Here is a 21,478-nt window from a genome sequence, read left to right as displayed (position 1 = left end):
CGTATTTCATGGCAATCCATCCAATAGCTGAGAGATTTCCCACAAAAATGTCTTAATGGTTGTGGGAAAAGTCAGATGATCACCAAAGTCATGAAGATTTATCCTCTGGGGACCATGTCTGTAGACCATGTCTCCACAAAATTGCATGACAATGCATCCAATAGTTGTTGAGATATTTCAGTCTGGATCAAAGTGGTGGACAGATGGACTAACATTGACATCCACAGAGGAAAATAATCCTTCACACCACACCAGAACAGCATCAGCGCCAGGAAGAGCCTCATGGTGCTGGTTAGCAGTCGTCAGGTTTAACAGACGGCTCAATCTGAACATTTGGCAGCTAAAGAGTCAGATATTTTTGGGGGATTATTTTCAACCCAATGGGATGATCATGTTGCTGTTTATGTGTATGGATGTAGGAGATTGCTAACATGTGAGCCACAACAACTTTATTGTGATGTTGTTTCAGGTTGTTGTGGAGTTCTTTCACCTGCTAGTGGCCAAAAAAGTAATTTATTATGCCATGGTTTAGAAATAACAGCGCATAATGTATTTCGTAAAATTAATTCAATAATTTTATGTGTGTTTTGATTAGTGAACTATGAGTGTGTGCGAAAATTCAAATACATATTAACAGAAAATAGTGTTGTAAAGCTATTTATTTATGAAATTAGATTAATCTCAGAAGTTTTGACTAAAATCTCCCAAAAATTAAACAACCAATTTAAAACAGAACAATTTACCTCAAAAGCACAGGATACTTTGTAGTAAAGATGCAAATAAAATAACTATTATAAAGCATGAGGTCTGTGTCAAAGAAAACTACATAAATGTAAAGCAGGATTATTATATTAATAACCCTTCAATTTATTCATTTAAATTCTTTATTAGATTACCATTAATATGGAATATATACAGTATTTACATATAAATATATATGTAGGAAATAGCATCCACCTACTTTTGCCACTTCTGAAACCAAACCTACGCTCTTGGATTTACCTACTCTGATCTCCGATGTTTTAAATGTTTCCCTGCCTCCTATTCTTAATGTTTTAATTTAAATGAAGAGTGGCATTTACAGGTGGTTTATGATGATTTCCTGTATTTACAATACATGAAAGTACTTCGACATGAAACAAACAGGTATGTGATGAAATGAGCCAAGTCACACTGAAGTCTCAGATTTTATTTTAACCGCTGCAAGAAGATTTTGAAACATCTGTTTTTTGAGGAAAAAAATTGGCTTTGAGGATTGAATACCATATGAAAAATTCAGGATGAATATTTTTACATTTGACCATCTGATCTGAAAACTCTGCTGTGACACATCAAAAGATGTGGACTACACACAGTAGGAAGTCCCAGAGGTCACAGACACCTCCTTTAAGAACGAGACAACCTGAGTTCAACCCCTCCACATGTTGTGTTGAAACTCACTGATGAGCCGTCTCCTCACTTTAAATATGCAGACTTCTCTCTCAATCACACTTTATAGATCTTCATCTGCTTCAAAAGAACAACAAATGCAGGAACAACAAAAATAAATAATGGATGGTAAATCAAGATTAAAAGCCACCAACTCAAAATGATGATATACGCAATGCCCTGGTGGTGATGGGGTTTAAAGGGGAACTCCAAGTCTTTTCACAGGTCTTGGTAGATCTTCTACTACGTATGTGACAAACATCGTATAAAGCCGTTTGTGGATCCCGAGGAAGCAAGTGAGGTCTGTTGGGGCTGAAGACTAAAAGTTTGAAAATTAAAAAAAATCTGGGGGTGTGACCAGGTCTTGGCCTAAGCACCCGCCCACCTGCGAGATGCTTGTTGAATTCAGGCAGTAACGTGTAACGCAGTCACTCATACAAGCCACTTTGGTGGGTGGCATTCAAAAATGTTGACCTGGGAGTTAGAGAGAGGTGAGTTTGCCAGATGTCGGTAGTTCGCTTGAGGTTAAAGGCTCAAGGCTTCATTAGCAACTACTAGCATAACACATTGTATCTTTGATACAACTGTCTGGGGTTGAGTTGCATTATGGGTAAAGCAGGCACTAGTTTTTGGTGTCTGTGTCTGCTGCATCGATTTTGAAACTGGCTTTGGGGTGCAATGCTAAATCAGTGGAATTTTAATAAACTGACCACAAACGTTAACTTTGAGTCCAGCCAGGAGACCTTTGTTCCCCATCTCTCTCCCCTCATTTCCAGTCATCTCTATGCTGTCGACTCCCTAATAAAGAACCCCTAAAAAGTCCTGAAACATACAAAAAGGTGACATATGTAAAGGACTTTCTTCATCTAAATTGTGAAACACAACTTTTTGATTATGAGACAAACTTATGACACATCAGCATTTGACTTACTTGTTTCAAATTATGAGATATGTAAAAGATTTGACTTCCTAAGTAAAAATATTAATTTAAGTTGAAAATACAATAGTAAAATCTCTTACTTATGATTTAACATCTACAGAAGGGCCTTGCATTAATCAAAGAAAAACAAATTGGAGGCATTATCTCATAGTTATGACTCAAAATCATAAAAAAACCTCACAATTACAGGATAACCATCTCATAATTACGAGACACAGATGTCATAATAACAATATAAGGTCTCTTTTAATTGAGTTCAGGATGACATGGTTGGGTTTTGAGGGTGATGTGATGGAAGTGCAGCTTGTATTCAGTACTAATCGTCCTTTTTAACTTTAACTTTCTAAGGAACCTTTGAGGAACTCCATAACATTTTCACAGGACGAGCCTGAACAAGGACTTTTTGATGGTCCAGGAACTATCAGGGCAGAATCTGCAGTTCTGAATGCTTGAAGCCTGGAAACTGCTCCAGCAAAAAATATAAAATGTCAGAAACTTTGTGAAAAATGCTCAACGTGACGTCCCAAAATGTCGTGTTTCCAACAGCTCAAAATCTGAAGATATATATTTGAATGTTACTGAAATTTGACATTAATGTAGCCCACCTACTGACAGGTAGGTGTGCTTAGATTAACAGTTTACCTACTAAAATAGAAACAACAGTCAGCAGATCCTTATAACTTGCTCCTTTTCAATCTCTTTACATCTCACTGTCCTCAATTTCAAGCGCAGACACTAACAATAGTCTGAAAAACCAACACTATAACTGTGTTGTTGTCTAAACAAGTTTTTAAAAAAGCCTCAAATAAGCCATTTTAATCTGTCAGTCACATTTTCCTAAACTTTACGGTTCCGTATGTGATAAAACGCAGAGGAATGTGACATTGAAGTGGCTATAATTTATATTTTTATAATGACAATGTATAAAATCACCCAAAGTGAAAGGGGTCACTACAGATCATCACCTGAATCTGCAGCTTCCCTCAACTGTGTGGAACTTTAAAATGAGTTTCAGCTCATTGTTTATCTGTCCGGCTGCAAATTTACTATTTTGATTCACTCTCTCCCCTCAGCAACAAATAGCCGACAGCCAGTTAGTGACTGGCTCAAAAACAAAGCTAAGAGAGTGAATATTGGACTTAAATTTGACTCTGTATTATTATTTGGTCAAAAGGGGCTATTAGTGAATGTGTACTGAGATTTTCTGCACTATAATGCCGACTGGAGAGACCTAGCAGTGCTGTATCAAAACCATTTCACATGACCATGTGCTGCAGCAGGATTCACCTGTCGGGCAGAGCTGGATGACTTTTTATGGTCAGCAATTACAACATGAGCCCAAAAGCTTCTGGAAAGATTTAATCTCACTTACTTTTACTGTTCTAACAAACAGTCAGGATGCAGTCAGATGCAGAAAATGCTGCTGAATAACTGATCATTGAGGCTAATATGATGAAATATCATGATCTGAGAGGACACATGAACCATGGCTGCTTTACACCCTGTGATGACTGTAACAAGAATGTTTGTCGCTGTGGTGAAAACTGACCCGAACAGGAGGACGTTAATGTGCATGCAGTTCTTTACCAACTTGTTAAATGTGAAGTGAAACAAACCAAAGACTAAAGATGGCGTCTATCCCTGTACTAACACACACACACACACTCACGTGCGTGAACGCACACGTTCAATTGAGCTTCCCACCTGAGCAATAACTCCACAGCAGGCACAAGTTTTGGGCTTAGTGAGCTGACTGATGTCTGGATTTGCTGCAACAGTTTTCGTCATGAAACACAATGTGGTTTTGTCTGATACTCAACTCAAGTATGAGACTGAAGTCGAGCGAGCAGCAAATAAAACAGACTTCAGTTAGCTCAATTAATACTGCGTATTCTCCTGACATTTCACACATTGTGTCTCTGATGCACTTAATTTCTTTACATTTTATACATTTGGGGTGGAGACATGTCAAAGACAAAACATTTACCCACTCTAGGGTTAAGGTACAATAAAAAAATAAATTATCACCTCAATAAACCAAAAATAAAATATTCATATTTGCTCTCTTATTCCAGCTCCTGGGGTTGAGTTCCTGTTGCTGTCCAGCAGGGGGCGGTGCTGCTTCACAGCTGGCCTCTGGAACTTGTTGAAGGAAGCATAAATGGACAAATGTGATTGGCTAACACTCTCATCAGGACCAATTAGATGAGACAAACCTTAAAATCTTCAAATGAGACACTGTGGCCGTTTCTGTTGACAGTTACACGATGATGGACTGTATGCTTTGTGTGTATGTGACACATTTGAGGCTGGGGAATAATTCAACAGTTTAAAAACATCCAGTGGAATTGATCATGATGATTTAAAAACATCACGTTTCACAAAATCCTGTCCAAATGAATGATTCTAAGAAGAAATCTGGCAAAATTTGTAGTTTTTTTCTGATTTCAAGAATAACAGTTCATTGCAATGAGCATTAATTTGATTATTTTGTGTGATTTTGCGCATTTTTGCCACATTGTGATTTTATCACATATATGTATATAATATAAGTAAGAAAATATTCTTTCTTATTAAATACTCTTGTCATTCAACCATATCACCCAGCCAAAACCTAAAGAACAAGGCTGGTTTTATTCTGTAATTTTCTGCTGTCAACAAATCCCATGAAAAGACCCAAACCAACAATGTGTCTGTTTCTCAACACTTTATGAAATTTCTGTAACTTTAAGAATAGCTCACAAATGTATAGTTGACAAAACAATCCATACACAAGTCCATTAAGTAGCTGTTTCTGAAGATTTTGATCATATCAAACACTCTTTTCTGAGCACTTTAAGGACTTCTTGTCATTTTTGGCTTATAAGTAATGATTTGAAAGTTCATTCATGACTTGGAAACAGCAAAGGGAAACATCAATTAGTAGCTCTGGAGATTTGATCTTTAAAGGCTAACATGGACAAAACGTTTTTAAAGCTTTTAAAATTTAGAACAGCTACAATTGCATGACAATAGAGCTAAGGCATTATTTTACTGCAGCAGGATGATGTATTTGGGATGGAATCATAATAGACTATAGTGTGTCTTCACGGTAATGAAGGTACAAGTCATGTCATGTGCAACAAAATGACTCACTTGATGTGTTTTTAATACTTTTTGGATAATAATGGAGCTCTGTGGCCCAGGGGAATAAGATATATCAGAGATTGATGCACAGATAATACTTGTTTGTGGATTAAGTGTGTATTGGTTTGGGTCTTTTCACTGGATGTGTTGACAGTAAGAAAAATATCTCCAGACCAGAATTGGGGGAGAAACACCTATGCTTTCGATATTACACAATAACCCAGAGGATGATTTTACAGGACATCAACTACTAATGTTTTTGAATTAAGCCCCCCAAAAAGGACACAGCGTTTTAGAAATGATCTATATTCTCTTCTTAAATCCCACTTCTATGATGCAAATTTCTGTTGCACTTTATCGCCGTTCTCCCTGTGGGTGATGCTGCCCTCTGCACTGCTGAAAATAGTTGCGGTCTATCGTTGCCATCTATTGCTTTAACAGATGCTTGGATGTGATTCTGAGTGCGTTTTCAAAATACTCTATTCACCTGTCCAGGTTTGGATTCTGTAGAGAAAGAGGAGTGACGAGGAGAGGAGCTGTGGTCGGGGGGTGGGCAGCCCCTGGGATCCAGTTGATTGGTCGTTCAGAGAAGACGCTCTGTCCCGCTGTGCTGTCAAACAGCTCCACAGACAACTGTTCCCAGGATGTGTGTGAGTTTGAGTGTGTCTGTGTGATCTTGTTCGTCTATCTTGGTGAGGACCAATTAGAGTTAAGGACCTTGTGAGTGAGGACAGTTTGGATGTTCCCTTAGATCCGTCAAAGTTTGACTTGATGTTACAGTTTAAGACCTCCTCCACTCATATGTGTTTTGCTTTCTACTCATTTGGATGTTTGAGCTGCAGAAAGACGCATGTTTGATATTAGAAGGCTGTTTTCACCTTCATCTACTGACGTTTGTTTGTCTGTGCTCACCTTAAATCTGAGTTTAAAACATCCCCTCCAGACATGTTTTAAGTCATATAAAAATATGTATATAAGTATGTTTTTTCTCTAAAAAGTGATCTCATTAAAATCTACTCTTTGTCCCTGATTGGAAAATCCTGAATCCAGGAATATGCAAACATCTGATGTCACTAAAGAATACATCCTCACTCAAGACCAGGACTGGCTCCCAAACTAACTGTGACGCTTGTCTGTACACGTGTTAAACTCAGAGTTAAGGTGAGCACAGAGAAACTTCCCCTCTTCAGCAGACAAATGTGAAAACAGCATTCTAGTGTCAAACCCTGCAGATACATCATTCTGCACATCCAACTGAATAAGAAAAATACGTTGTCGAGTGTAGGGGAACTTTAAGGATAGAGGTCAGTTTGGGGTGAAGGTTGTGGTTAGGCATTTAGTTGTAATAGTTAAGTTTAGGGGCTTGGGAATGCATTATGACTATTAGGGTCCTCACAAGTATAGAAGTACAAACATGTATGTGTGTTGTGTCTCCATATCAGCTTGAAGTTGCGGCCATTTGGGCTCCCACTGTCCCACCTCTTGGCTGTTGCTATAGTAACTACTCAACTGTAGGATGCCTGTGTTGCCATGGTGACGTGCTGAAGGACCCTGTTCAATATTTACAGCTAGACTGTCTCACAGCTGCTGAAAACACGGCGGCACAACCTGAACTAACAACAAGCTGTCTGTGTGTGTGTGTGTGCGCGTGTGTGTGTGTGTGTGCGTGTGTGCGTGCGTGTCTGTGTGTGTGTGTTCGGAGCTATGGCAGGTTGTCGTCCCGCAGGCTCTCCAGGATCTGGACCAGGCTCTCCAGTCCGAACACGTAGCCCCGGTCCGGCCCATCGTGCACCGCCGTGTCACCACGGAAACCCTTGAAGGTGGAGTGGGCGAAGTCGATCATACGTACGTCCACCAGGGGGGGCTGCTGGGGCTGAGGGGCGGGAGGAGGGAGGTAGGGAAGTAAGCTGGGAGCAGGAGAGGAGGAGGAGTCTGGATGGGGGTGAGGCGAGGAGAGAGGGGGGACGAAGGCGTGGCAGTCTGACTTGGTGGGCGGGGCCTTTGGGGAAGGACGAGGGGATGGGGAGGGTGGAGCCGTCAGTCCAGGACCCTGAGAGGACAGTGACCGTGGGTCTGGCTTCCGGCTCATGTCCGTTTCACAGGGAGCATCGTGGGCCGGAGGTGCATGGGGCCCGGGGACACAGCGGGGCTCTCCAGTGGCTGCAGGAGTCTTCTGGTGCGAGGCTGCATGCTGCCCAGAGCTGAGGACTGAAGGGCCCTCAGGTTTCTACCGACAGAATCAAACACAGTAGTGATCAATATGAACAAAAACCAAACTTCAGTTCAGGTAATTTTAAACTGTCCATCAGTTTGAGAAAGAAATGTTTTCATCTTTTTTACCTTCAGACAAATTAAACATTTTTTGGAAACTAGAGGCCAGCAGAAACCAGCTGCAAACAACACGTACATATGATCATCACCTGTTATAAACATCCATCAGTTTATAGACCCACTTTGACCCACAGTACTTACTTACACTTCACTGTGCAGTGAGGGATTATTGCGACGTTTTTGGTACACTCGCTTTCAGTGTGACCTCCAAATAAAGCGGATTAGATAACGTTTCTTGACTAAATGGATTCAAAAGTTAAAAGTTTAAAATCTGCAAGTACGATGAGACAGTTTCAAAATCCTCTGTGATTTAGTCCATTTATAAAAGGTGCAAAGTAGTGGAAGGCAGTCTTCCCAAGTTTAGTATTTGGTTAATACTGAACTTGGGAACACTGCCTTCCACTAACCTTTATCCTTTAGTGAACAATGGTTTTAAATCTGAGAAGATAGGTGATATATTAAGGCCTTTCTAAATAAAAAGGATTAATATATATTGCTGGTGAGGACACAGTACACAGGGATAAGTATGATATTTATTTATATTTATATTCTAACAGTTGTGTTTTTGGGTGAGAAGCCAGTGAGGGATCACATCTTTGCTGAACTGGTTGGTTGAGGTGTCTGCATGAAGAGAGGTATCCAACATCTGACAGTGTGATGCAGTCAGGGCAGGATTAACTCACTAGGAGGCCTAAATTAGTTTGATTATAATTTGATTGAAAACAGATGAATTATATGTATGTAAGCATGATATTAACACTAAATTTTAATAGAGGGCCCTTCTACAACAAAAGGTCAAAATGCAGGAAATACGCCATTACCACTTCAGTGTTAATTATACTTTAAAACGTTTAAAAAAAATGCAATTACATGGAATCACAACAAAGTACTTGCTGCATAGCTCATCTTGGCCTTTGGGACCCTTTAGTGATTGGGGTCCCTGGGCCTGGCTGGTAATCCAGGCTTGACTGCAGTTACATTTGTGGAATGTAAACAAACCTCATTCAAGCTTCACCTCTTGCTTTTATAGTGAACATTCTGAGCTATGAATACAAAACATGACAAAGTTATGTCATCTGACAGGTGTTCACTGAATAATAAAATAATCCTGTCACACTTGGTTTAACTGAAAAGCACATCATCACATCACAGCAGATTTATTTTGACACCAAGACACAAATTTTAACCGACTCACCTGTCCCTCATAGATGATGAGAAGTGAAGACGAGTAGAAGCGATAGGACGCCTGCCTCTCCAGCACCGCCTTCAGGCTGCGAAGCTTATTCAGGATTGGCTCAAAGAGGTCCTGCCTCAGACCATTTCCGTTGTGCATGTACTGGTAGAGGGCCTGGCGGAAGCCTTCAATTGACAGACCGCGGCCATAATACTTGTTCCTGCAGAGGTACTGACCAGTGTTCATCTGGTACACCTGCAGAGACAGATTGAAAAGTGCTCAAACTGATCACATTAAAGACATTTACATACCTTCACTTGTTCAATGCATTTAATCATGTAATTATGCTGCACATGCAGTCATATTTTCAAAATAAAATCCGTTAGAAGAATGCAACAACATCCTATGTCAAGAATCCAACTTATTTACCTATTTTTGGAGCCTAAAAATCAACACTGACAACGTATGGCTCTGTGTGTATGTGCATGTACATACACTGAACACAGTGTGTGTACATGCACATACTCCCATCTTTTTCTAAATGAGCATGAGGAGTCCTGATATTATTATGTTACTCTACCCACTTTACCACAGCAGAGTTAACTGTGACATTCACAAATTGATGGATGTCCTAAAGATAAATCAACCTGTTTTATTTTCCCTACATCGTCAGACAATTATCTTTTGTTCAGGACAATCATTAACTGATGCTGCGACACATTTGACGATGCTGTCTGCACATTAGTAGCGTTTGTTGTACCTGCATGCCACAAACTCTGACTCCCAGCGTCGCTGAGGTGCTCTGTTCACATTTCTTCATCTGCCTGGCCGCCTTCTCCTCAGAGGCGTCATCTCCATGCTGCCTGGTGCCCATCTTCAGGTCCAGGATGCAGGGGTAAGAGAAGTGGTGAACCACATTCTCCAACAACAGGAACTCTGGTTGAAACACTGCCGTTAAGGAGCAGTCGGTCTGACAAGCGAACCATCCCTGATCTTTACCCAATCTGGAGATTTGTCACAGAGGAAGGAGAGATACATACAAACAGCTCATAATGTTCTGTACTTGAATCACATTTAATTATTTCTTTTGCATTTCTTACACAAAAGAAAGTTGTAGAACTGCTAACGTTACTTAACGTTAATGTCAATGTTAAGCTATTGTCAATAAGCACTTCTTGCAAGCTTTTCACATTCACAGCCCCCTGGCCCTTTCAGCTGCTGTAACAATGTGATGTAATCTGCAACAGGTGTTGAGTTTCAGCTTAGCATTGATTTAAAAAAGGGGCAAACCAAAGAGACTGACATTTATTTCTTAATTAGAACTCAGTTTCTGTTGAAAATAGAAAGTGTTGTTGTGCTGATGAATTAGTGCTGTGGAAATATACATTATAGTGAACTTATCAAGACAACACGTGGAGGAAGTCTTGAGCTTTCATTACAAGAAAATTAAAAAAGGAGCAGGTCAGAAAACAGATGATCAGATCAAATATAAACCAGTCAGAAATAAAAGCCTGTCTGTAACATAAGCCTTTTTCAAACAAACGGTCTCTTTACAGATGAGGTATATAAAACTATCGCCCACTATATGAGAATTTGTCCATTCATGGAAATGTGGACAGCATAATATCATAGACCAGCGATTCCCAAAGTGTGGTGAGCTGCCTCTAGGGGATGCGCGACAGGAAAAATGTAATGGTGGTGTAATAGTGTAACAACTACAACAATTATTTTTTTGTGGAATTTTTCATTTAAAAAAAACTGAATTGAAAACTTTCCTTTGTAAATTTAATTTTAAATTTAAACAACGTTATTATTAATAGTTAGCTCACAGAAAATGGCTACTCACACACCTCTTTCCCTCTTTCTCTCAGGCTGAGACACAAGCACTGTACTAACAAATCCTCACATGGATCCTCTTTTAGTCCATGTCATCTGTTTATAAGGCTCCACACAGCGTGCGATTTGTGAGAAAACAGCAGAGGGATGTTTTGAAATGTTATTTTTTTGTCATGAAAACACCCCCCACCTCCCTTCACATGGTTCGGCACGCAGGTAAACTGTGGATTGATTACAAAGTCTAACCATCACAGTATGACAAAAGGTTTTACTGCCACGGTTACTTTTTAATTTAATAAATATATAATGTTACATCGCGATGCAGAGTTGCAGTGAAAAGAAGACAGATGGATGTTGTGTTTCAGCTGAAAGTGGGTAGTAAGGGGAGAGCGACTGATTTAAAAGCCGTCACTTTCAAGAGTGTCACTGAGTAAAACCCCGTAGTTGTGACTTCTGGCATGTTCACTATAACAGGGACACGCATATTTTGATGTTTATATATATATATGTTTATATATCTATCTATATCTATATATATATATATATATATATCTATCTATATATCTATATCTATCTATATATAGATATAGATATAGATAGATAGATAGATATAGATAGATAAGATAGACAGATAGATAAATACCCGGAAGGGGGTGCATTGCCTACGTTTGGGAACCGCTGCCATAGAGATATCTCTGCAATGTCATACTATTATTTCTCCATCAGTCTGTTCCACGTCTATTAAAAATATTTCCAGGTGAGTACACAAAAATGCTCACTGTGAATTCCCTCCTTCCCTTTACGGCAAGTGTGCAAATTTGCTAACACAGCTTTCACTGAGACTAAATATTCCAGACAATCACTCTGAATACATTATAGGCTACTTGAAGATTTCATTTACATGTCGATTTTTTTTGTTGCTTGTAACTTTTATTTTTCCACCTATCTTTGTCACAGTGTTACTGTGTGTTAAAGTACAGTAAATGGCTTATACGTATATTTCACAGTGCCCACTGCCTTTTCTGTTGTATGATACAGTCTCTTTAGGATTAAAGGAAAGTTGTTTTTTGAAATGCAGAAAAACCTCAACCATGTACAATGTATCTGCACAGAGAACCTTCATTGACAGAAGCCCTGTTGAATCTGTGTTGACTGAACACTGATGTGAGTGTGTGTTGCTGTGTTTTCCACACAGCTGCAGCCTGCTCCCTTTGAAGCTGAAGATCAAAAGACAACCTCTGACCTGACAACCTCAGACACCTCCCACCCTCCCCTTTATTCCTGTCCTCATTCTCACAGTCTCACTAACATTTACATTCAGAGCCTCTTATTGAACCTGTACACTACTACCTTAACTAGTTGACTACTAAAACCACCAATCAAGAGCCCAGGGCAGTAGTTGACTTCTCGAGGATAATATTAAAGCCATCAACACTAGCATTCCAACAGATACTTTGTAAAACATCAGAGCTTTTATACACATATTTTGTTTTTTTTTGATCTTGTACAAAGTATTTTGACGCGGAGCTTTAAACCGCATCTCACGGTCTCCCTCACTTTTTTGTCTAATGAAAAAAAAAAACCTGTTGAGTATCAGTGGATGTGATTGGCTGAGGAAGGATACTGAAGAGTTTGCGGTCCTTGGATTCAGACCTCATGCGGCTGAGCTGCTGTTTGTGGCAGCGGAGGCTCCAGGGGTTGTAACTGATCTTCTCTGAACTCAAACCACTGTTCCAGTCCAACATCTGGAAGGGAACATCTGAGTGGATCTTTGGGTCAAGCCTGGGACTCTTCAGCTCTGCAAGACTACATTGAGGAGGAGATAATTAATATTTCAAAAATTACTGTTGGTGGCCCTCTGTGCATACTGTCGCATCTACAATGGATTTAAAAGTTTGTCTTTATCACACTAGACATGTGACGGTTGGACTGTTCTTTCAAGTCTGTGTTTATTTGGCCCAAACAGCCAATGTGCCGACATGCTCCCAATAACAATGCTAACATGCTGATGTTTAGCAGGTACAATGTTCTTATAATGATCTTAGATTAGCGTGTAAAGTAATATTAAAGTACAGCTGCGGCTGATGGCAATGTCTTTAGCTTTGCAGGTTATTTTGTCAATAGTTGTTGAGACATTTCAATCTGGAGCAAAGTGGCAAACTTATCTTATAACCTATATTATATCTTATCATCTGCATCCTGGCTGCCTGTAGTTGGAGGTGTTCTGGGCATGACTGACTGGAGCAAGACTCCAGATGAGTGTGCAAACTAATGATTATTTTAATAAGCAATTCATCTTTTTTGGATGAGTCAATAAATGTCTATAAAATGTCAGAAAATAGTGAAAAATGCCCACCACCATTTCCTATGTGATGTCTTCAAACCAACAGCCCAAAATCCAAATATATTCAGTATAAAGGTGAAAAATAGAAAAATAGGGAAAAGCAGCAAATCCTCACAAGCTGGAAACAGATAATTTTTCCTTGATAAATTATCACTATGAAAATAGCTGTTGATTAATTTTCTGTACACCAACTAATAAATTAATTGACTAACTGTTTCACCCCTGGTTTTTTATATCTCTTCCTTTAATACTATCTTACTTTTCAGAGGTGTCTGTGTCATGCGCCTCCCTCCTGTCGGGTCGCTCGTCCTTGTGTTCGGAGGAGGAGCGATGGAGGCTGCGCCGTGAGTGCTTCCTCCTCGGCTGCTCCCTCTCCGGGGGGTCGCGCTCCTCGTGCTCAGCGGTCCCTCCCTCCATGTTGTTCTCCACATAGGGGTAGGCCACCAGGTTGATGTAGCCGTCAGAGTCGCCTTCGAAACAAACCAGCACCATACCTGACAGGACGGAGCAAAATACTGTCAGTATGTTTAGAAATAATATATTCTATTACCATACCCAGACAGACCCAGAGAAATATAATTCTTCTTCTAAAATACTAAATAAAAAACTGACAAGCGCGTCATAGCATTGCGGCACACAAGGAAGAAGTAACACAAAATGACTGCATTTTTAAAGAGATTCATGGGTCTGCTCAGTCCTTAATAACAAAGACCTGAGACAAGTTGGGCTGGGTCCAAATTATACTGAGTCTAATCAGGTGTGGTAGGGTCTTAATGTGTTGCCACAGGTCTTTAGGTGCGTGTGAATATGTCTAGTAATACCAAAGGTGGATCCAGGAGTCTCTATCACCTCTGATCATGTGGTGGTGCATCATCATCACTGCAAAACAACAATTTTGTTTGTCGAGGCAGACACCCTCCAATTCACAGCACTCAAAACTAAAGGAGACTAATTGCACTGGAAAGAAGAAACTAAAAGGCAAAGCAAATCAGAATGTTATCTGGCACTAAAAAGAGATTATGAATTGGCAGAATATTTCTCTAATATCAAGGAATGAAAGCAGAGACTGATCCTAACAGAGTGCAGGCTCAGTGACCACAAATTGGCAATCAAAAAAAGGAAGACACAATATCATAGCAACCAAAAGAAAACACAATGTGCGGTCACTGTTGGACAAATGAAGCTGTGACAGAGACACACTTCCTCCTACTATGTAAAACATTCAACAAAATAAGGAACATTTACCTCTGGCAGATCTCAGAGTGCTAAATGGGCTCCCAAAATTAAAAATACTCCATGGAGACGGAGACAGGGCATATCTTGCTGCCCAACACATCTCAACATCCCGCAACCTGAGGGACAGTGAGCGACGTAGACGCACATACACAAGCGTTCAAACACACACGTTTCTTCTACTATACCTGTGGGGACATCTCATTGACACAATGCATTCCCTAGACCCTTAACCTAACCTTAGCCATAACAACTACATACCTATACTTAACCCAGTGGTCTTCAAACTGGGGGGGCATGGATGTTGAGCAGACCAAAGTGCTCTCATGCATGAAAGGTAATTTTGCTAACCCAAATCTTTTTGTTTTATTTTAATCGCCCGTGTTGTTAATGATTGATAAAAATGAAATCCACTTTTGCTGGAGTCGGGGGGCTTGAACTTTATTCGGTTTCTAAAGGGAGTCATGACAGAAAACATTTGAGAACCACAGACTTGACCCAATTGTAACCTGAACTCTAAAACCAAGGCTTAACCCCCAAACAGCAGTTTCCACCCATGGGGACCATAATTTTAGTCTCCAAAGTGACACAAGTCCCCGTGGGTTAGTGTGGATTCAGGTCACTGGGATAAAACATGAAACACACACACACAATTCATTACAAAAAATGTTGCAGTGTTTATATAGTTCTGTTACTTGTATTTTGTAACTGTATGTCTACATGTTTTTATTATTATATTTATTCTTTATCTTATTTTACTTATAGATACAGAGTACTATGCAAATGTTTTTGGCAGGCATGGAAAAATGCTGTAAAGTAAGAATGCTTTCAAAAATAGACATGTTAATAGATTTTGTTTATTAATAAAAAAAATTTTAAGTGAGTGAACAGAAATCTAAATCAAACCAATATTTGGCATGACCACCATTTGCATTAAAAACATCATTGATTCTTCTAGGTACACCACTTACACAAAGCCAGGGATTTTGTAAACATAACATCAGGTGTGATTAAATAATTATACCAAACAGGTGCTGTTGATGAACAATTCAATATGTAGGTTTAAACACAATCATTAACTGAAACAGAAACAGCTGTGTAGGAGGAATAATCCTGGGAGAGGAAAAGCCAAACTCAGCTAACTTTTGAGGTTGCGGAAGACAGTTTACTCTTAAAAGTCAAACACCATTACAAGAATGAGCGCAGCAGGTAGGTATAAGGTAGTTAGTTAAATTGCATCAGCAAGGTCTCACAGGCAGAAATGTCAAGGCAGACCGGTGTTTCCAGATGTGCTGTCCAAGTTCTTTTGAAGAAGCACAACGAAACGTGCAACGTTGAGGACCGTAGACACAGTGGTTGGCCAAGGACACTTAACTGCAGCAGATGAAAGATCCATCATGCTTACTACCTTCACTATCAGAAGATGTTTAGGAGGGCCATCAGCTCCCATCTGCTGTCTGGAGAAGTCTGGATGTGATTTGATTATCTTCTGTTCAATCACTTTGCACTTTGTTAATTGATAAATACAATCTATTAACATTTCCCTTTTTAAAAGCATTCTTACTTAACAGCATTTTCTAAAACTTCTGCACAGCACTATGTGCCCCACCTACTTGGAACTCCTTGCAAAGGACCCTCACGGTGGAGGTGCCTTTTGCGAAGTTTAAATCCTTTATTACAGAGGTTTTTGTAGATGAATGTAATTGATTTTAAATGAACAGGCATTTTATTAGAGTATTCTATCTGCATGAGGTTTTAATGTACTTGTTTTGATAGTGGGCTGTTACTATTGTTACTGTATATATATGGGTTGTACTGTTAGACTTGCTGTCCTGCTGCATTTCTTGGCCAGTTCGGCCTTGAAAAACAGAATTTATCTCAATGGGTCCTCCCCCCAGTTAATTAAATAAAAATGTGCACACACATACACACTACTTCTGATAATGTCATAATGCTGCTTCCAGTGTTGCTCTCCTCTCTGTTGAGTCCACTGTATTATGGATTTGATTATCCTTAAGTCTATTCGCTACGACTGTTCACAGGTCCCCTTCAGATCGGGTCTCTTTTTTAAAAAAAAAATGTAATTTTTGTAAGTTCATGTGGGTATTTCTATCGGTTTTGAACAATTGAAGACAGCTACTTCCAGATGGGCCTTCCTGCTAAAACAAGTCACAGACTGCGGCTCATTTAGAATTTAGCTGCACATGTTTTAACCAGCTGAAAAAAATGAAAAAACCTCCATTATCTTACCTGTTTACTTTCACAATTCAGTTTAAGATCCTCCTGCTGGTGTGAAGAGCTCTTAATGGTTCACCAGTAAATATCAGACGTGCTGTTAGTAACATCCACGAAGCCTCAACAATTAAAGCTATTCTGGAGGCACATGGTGGAAGAAAAACTTACCAACACGCTTAATGTTGGGTTTTACTGCCATTTGTCATCTATCTGTATATAAAGACATAGTTAATGTTCTGGAAATTCAATTGAGAAACTGTTTATAGATGGAATCCCCCAGATAGGATGACAATGTTTTATTTAAACAACTGTTATTTTTAGCTTTAATAAAACAGAGTAGAGCATCTCATCCCTGCTAAGTGAGACACTGAACATCCTCCCTGTATGTCCAAATAGAATTTTGCTGTTAGTTTGCTCTCTTGTGGGAAATCAGCTCCAAAGATCAAGTCCAAACTGAGAGTCAAACCTTACCCTACCCTGAACAGCACAGCATGTGGACTCTGTCCACAGACAACTGGACTTCTTCACCTCCTCCACACCCACGACACAAGGAGAAATATAATTTGATAATGTCAAACAGTTTCTGGAGGAAACAACCTTGACATATTCAGAAAGTCATCCCTGGGCAGCTGTCTGTCTGTCTGCTGTTATTTAATCAGCAGGACAATGGTAGTGGGCAGTGATCCTGGGCTAAATATAGACTCCTTATGGACCACTGTTGTCATGGCACTGGGACCCACAACACCAGTAATGCAAACTGGTAGGAATACAGACATACCATTAACTGCAGGTCAGTGTATTGGGAATAGGTCCAACAGGTTCCATGTAAAGTAGCTGAGTGTGCTAGAGACACTGAATAGCACACTCAGCTCAGTTTTCTTCCTTAATTGATGCTCACATGCTGCCAACAACAATCCTAATATGCCATCTTAATTTTAACTTATGGGAATGTCATTAGTTTGTTAGGTGGGATACAGTTTTAAGTAATCATTTGTGTGTCACACAAATGTGTCATCCTTCATCTAGCTCATGAAAGTTTAACCTTTCCTGTTGTAGATCCCAATTCCATAATACTTTATAGTATACTGTTTTTGTACTTAGTATACAAGAAAACAACACTTTACTGTTTAATACTATGAGAAAATTGTTACAATATCTTGCGGCATTGGACATCAATTAAATTCCTTCAGAATTCCACAAACAACTCAACTTCCCAAAGAGAAACCATAATTGTTTTCCAAGGTATTTAACGACCCTGCAAACCCTCACAGGTGTTCTGGATGACTGGAGTCCTGCTTTGGTTGAAACTGGCCAGAGGTGCACCAAAACAGCAAAGAAAATGCCAACTGTCAATTCTCCATCCAAAGTTAATGTGCGTTTCCATCCGCTTTTGTTATGTGAATTAACTGCCACAGTTGGTGGCCCTTTGCTGCTCCTCTGCTGCCTGTCATCCCAAGGCAAAAAAAGCCCTAAAAAATAATCTTGTTAGTATGCAAACAAGAAATGTGACTATGTGACCCCACTACAAACCTGTTTAGAATAATTTATGTAGTGTTGAACTGGGACACAGCTCATGTATTATAGTGCTTTCCTGACAAACCATTCTCATGGCAGACATTTTACTTCAAAGAAAAAAAGTGTCAGGGCCCTTGTGTTTTATTGGTTGGCTCACCTTTGTGATTTACAAGCACAGTTAATGGAAACAGAGCCTTCATTAATGTTACACCCCCATCCACCATCAAAATCTCTCTATACCTCCCAACCTCCCTTCATTCCTGCCCCCATACTCCTGATTTCATCACCGTCTCCTCTTACATAGTTTGCTAAAATGATAAATAGGTGACATACATGTAGGAGAGGATGACGTGTGTGTGTGTTCGCTGGCTGTCAAAGTGTGTTTAGCTCCGTTACTACAGCAAAAGCAAGTGGAATCAGCTATGGCCTTTTGCCTGGAGATGAAGAGCAGAGCAGCTAAAGCAATTCACTGCCAATAAACATCCGTACTTCTACCCAGAGGGGTAAAATATTATTTAAGAGCAGTGTTTGAAATACGGGGTAGCATGAGGCAGGCCTGAGCTCTCCTAACAGAGACATGGGCTCCTCTTAAAACAGGACAAGTTCAAGTCTTGGGGCGTGACGAAAGACTGATATAATCAACCATTATATAATGACATCTCTTAATGCCATCAAAAAACAGAAAAGGTGTATCGCAGGGCTGTAAAAGTTGAATAAAACTCCGCCCGCTGTCTCTCTTATTGCTGGCTTATTTCATATTTCCCTAAGGATAGAAGCAAGATGGTGTGCACACTTTTTCACTTCTATTCAAAACATTTTTAATCCTACCATGAATGATACAACAAAAATAAAGTAAAGATCCCACAAGTGCACCAGTTTTAAAAGTGTTTGAGGCTATTTGAACTGGTCTTTATTGTCTGTTGTTAACATAACTGATGTAGACGTGGCAGGCTGTGGTTTGAAGTATTACGTCTGTGGGTTGCTTTCATATTGGTTACAGTATCTGAAAGTAATGTGTGGATGTGGTGTTAGATTAGATGGATTTATCTAAAGTAACATCATCTGTAATCTTGTGTTGTGGCTACAGTGAATTGACCACAACAAGACACTCAGTACAAGAACCAGCGTCTGAGAATATGTGTCCACAATATAGAGTGGCTGAAATTAAGCTACAACAGACGGACTGCACAGGACATGCTTCAGTTTCCCACTGACCTGACTCAGTTGTAACACCTTCATATGTTTTGTGATTGCCAGAGAGTGCAAACTACTTAGTAAGTGAGCAGAAAAGGTAAAATGGACAGCTGAAAGTAACAGATAGATGGTTACCATCTCTGTGTGGTAGTAGTATGAATACAAACTGATCAAACAAACCTGAAAAAGGGGAAAAGAAACAAAAGGTCCAAGCCTAAACACCAACAACTACAGAATTAACATGTATTTTGGATGTGCAGCTATAGATTCACCGTTTTCTCTGCAGTAAAATTCTACTGAACAACCTCATGAAGGGGTACGATGACGGGGTACTTAAGCCCATCTGATAATAGGGCTGTAAAGTGGAGTATGTCAGACAAAAAGGGTGAGTAGAGATCGGTATAGGTAGTTCACCTACAAATTCAGCTTACATCCATGGCTTCACTAATACTAAACATCAGTGAGCTTTGACTGACCTTTATACTCAGGAGTGAACTCCTTCATCTCTGGAGGCAGAGACTCGTAGAAGCGCTGCTCTCTGCTGATCAGAGGCTTACACACTGTGTGGTCATCGTAACGCATCATACTGGTGTGACCTCCCACCTGGAAACACAGACACACACACACAGCTAAGAGAGAAAACAGGCAAAACAGGTATCACAAAAACTTAAATATATACTGATACACTAATGTTGGCCCCACACTAGAGTATTATTGGGCAGATTTTGGGTTTGATCCGTCCCTCCTGACAATCGCACTCTCGAGGCTGGTCTACACAGATTATCGGCCCAAACGATCATGTAGTGTGAGGAGTTTACAGACATACAGTAATCCTAATATAACCAGATGGCTTGGAGTCTCCCTGACTCGAATCACATATATCAAACATGTCTGATTCAAAATCTTGCAGTGTGAAAGGGACGGCAATGCAATACAGAGCAGAAACCTACAATAGCCAGTGAGCCAGCTGACCGGGAAGGCGGTTTTCAGCTACAATTTTGTTTTCTATTTTTGTTGTTCAATGCAAAACGTATTACACACAGGTGTACCTAGCTGATGACGACAGTCTGCCTCCAATTTTGTTTTTTAATTAAGTCATGCTGTGACTTTATTCATACACTTCAATGTTTGAGGTTAAGTGTTTCTTTCAGATAAAAAAAAATAATAATATTATTATCATCACAGAGCTATCTATCTTTATTTCAGCTATTTTCTGCACACACATTCATACCCACCTGGTGTATGAAGGGCTCCAGTGGAACGCCTCCTGCGCGTCGAAGTGAAGCCCCTCCCCCTGGCCCCGCCCCCTGTAGCTTGCTGTCCATGTTGTTGGTGTGAGGGAGGCACATGGCTCCTGGAGGACGCACGGTGACTCCTCCTGCCAAGGAGAGAAGGATATATCAAAGGGTTTCTGTGGATGCTTCTCAAGTCGTTTCCTTGCTCCCCGATCCTCGCTTGAACCAGAAGTTGTTCCGCTCCGCCATCTTGCAGACCGTCCAAAAGCTCTTATTTGCGCTCCGAGGATCGAGGAGCGATCTCCGAGGAGCTATGAGCGAGGACACCAGTGAATCCTTCGCGGAAGTCTTTTACTGACCAACACACCACCTTATTGTGTTGCCGTTATATTGATTGGACGCTGCAGCTGATCGGACTGATGTGAGACATCACAATAGATAACATTAAACACAACTTTCTTTACTTAGGCTATTAGAATTATTGTATTTTTCTTTTATTTCTCCCATTAACTTTTATTGTGGAGACAACTAGGCTAAAGTCAGAGAGATTTGGAGAGTCTGTCAGCAAGAAACATGTTTTTACATATTTTATTGTCATTTCTATTCAGTCACGTGTGAGGCGGGTCATTCCTGTATTAAGTCCAAATAGACGACTTTAAATCATAGTAGTCAGGAGCTAAAACTGAGCGTCGACTTAGAGTTACATCATTTCAATTTCCCTGAAACATTTAGCCTAATAAATCCCAAGACACCATGATATATATTCTGCGTTATTCAATAGGCTAGCGAATTCACGATCAGAATCAATAAATAAAAATGCAGATTTCATCAGCATTGTGCCAGTAGAAATGATCCTGTGCCTCTGAGCAGGATATACAATAACCTAT

The 21,478-nt window shown here is 39.9% G+C and overlaps 1 protein-coding gene across 5 annotated transcripts in view; it reads right to left on the bottom strand.

Moving 5' to 3' along the window:
* Positions 1–1,174: 1,174 nt before the first annotated feature.
* ip6k1 (inositol hexakisphosphate kinase 1) overlaps positions 1,175–21,478 on the bottom strand; it is a 44,714-nt gene continuing 24,410 nt past the window's right edge. For 3 of the 5 annotated variants that reach the window (XM_046076199.1, XM_046076200.1, XM_046076201.1), the window contains exons 3-9: positions 20,592–20,734; positions 19,833–19,959; positions 13,439–13,673; positions 12,489–12,641; positions 9,760–10,003; positions 9,021–9,254; positions 1,175–7,721 (exon numbers count right to left, since the gene is read on the bottom strand). In XM_046076199.1, coding sequence (XP_045932155.1) covers positions 7,197–7,721; positions 9,021–9,254; positions 9,760–10,003; positions 12,489–12,641; positions 13,439–13,673; positions 19,833–19,959; positions 20,592–20,705 — 1,632 coding nt within the window. In that variant the 5' untranslated portion in view covers positions 20,706–20,734 and the 3' untranslated portion in view covers positions 1,175–7,196. Of the gene's footprint in view, positions 7,722–9,020; positions 9,255–9,759; positions 10,004–12,459; positions 12,642–13,438; positions 13,674–19,832; positions 19,960–20,591; positions 20,735–21,478 lie in introns of all 5 variants that reach the window. The other 2 variants (XR_006829111.1, XM_046076202.1) reach the window with 2 other exon arrangements.

This window comes from Micropterus dolomieu, linkage group LG18 (genome assembly GCF_021292245.1).
Source record: "Micropterus dolomieu isolate WLL.071019.BEF.003 ecotype Adirondacks linkage group LG18, ASM2129224v1, whole genome shotgun sequence".
Classification (NCBI taxonomy): domain Eukaryota; kingdom Metazoa; phylum Chordata; class Actinopteri; order Centrarchiformes; family Centrarchidae; genus Micropterus; species Micropterus dolomieu.
The sequence above is the reverse complement of the archived record's forward strand: the minus strand, read 5'-3'. Positions and strand labels throughout refer to the sequence as shown.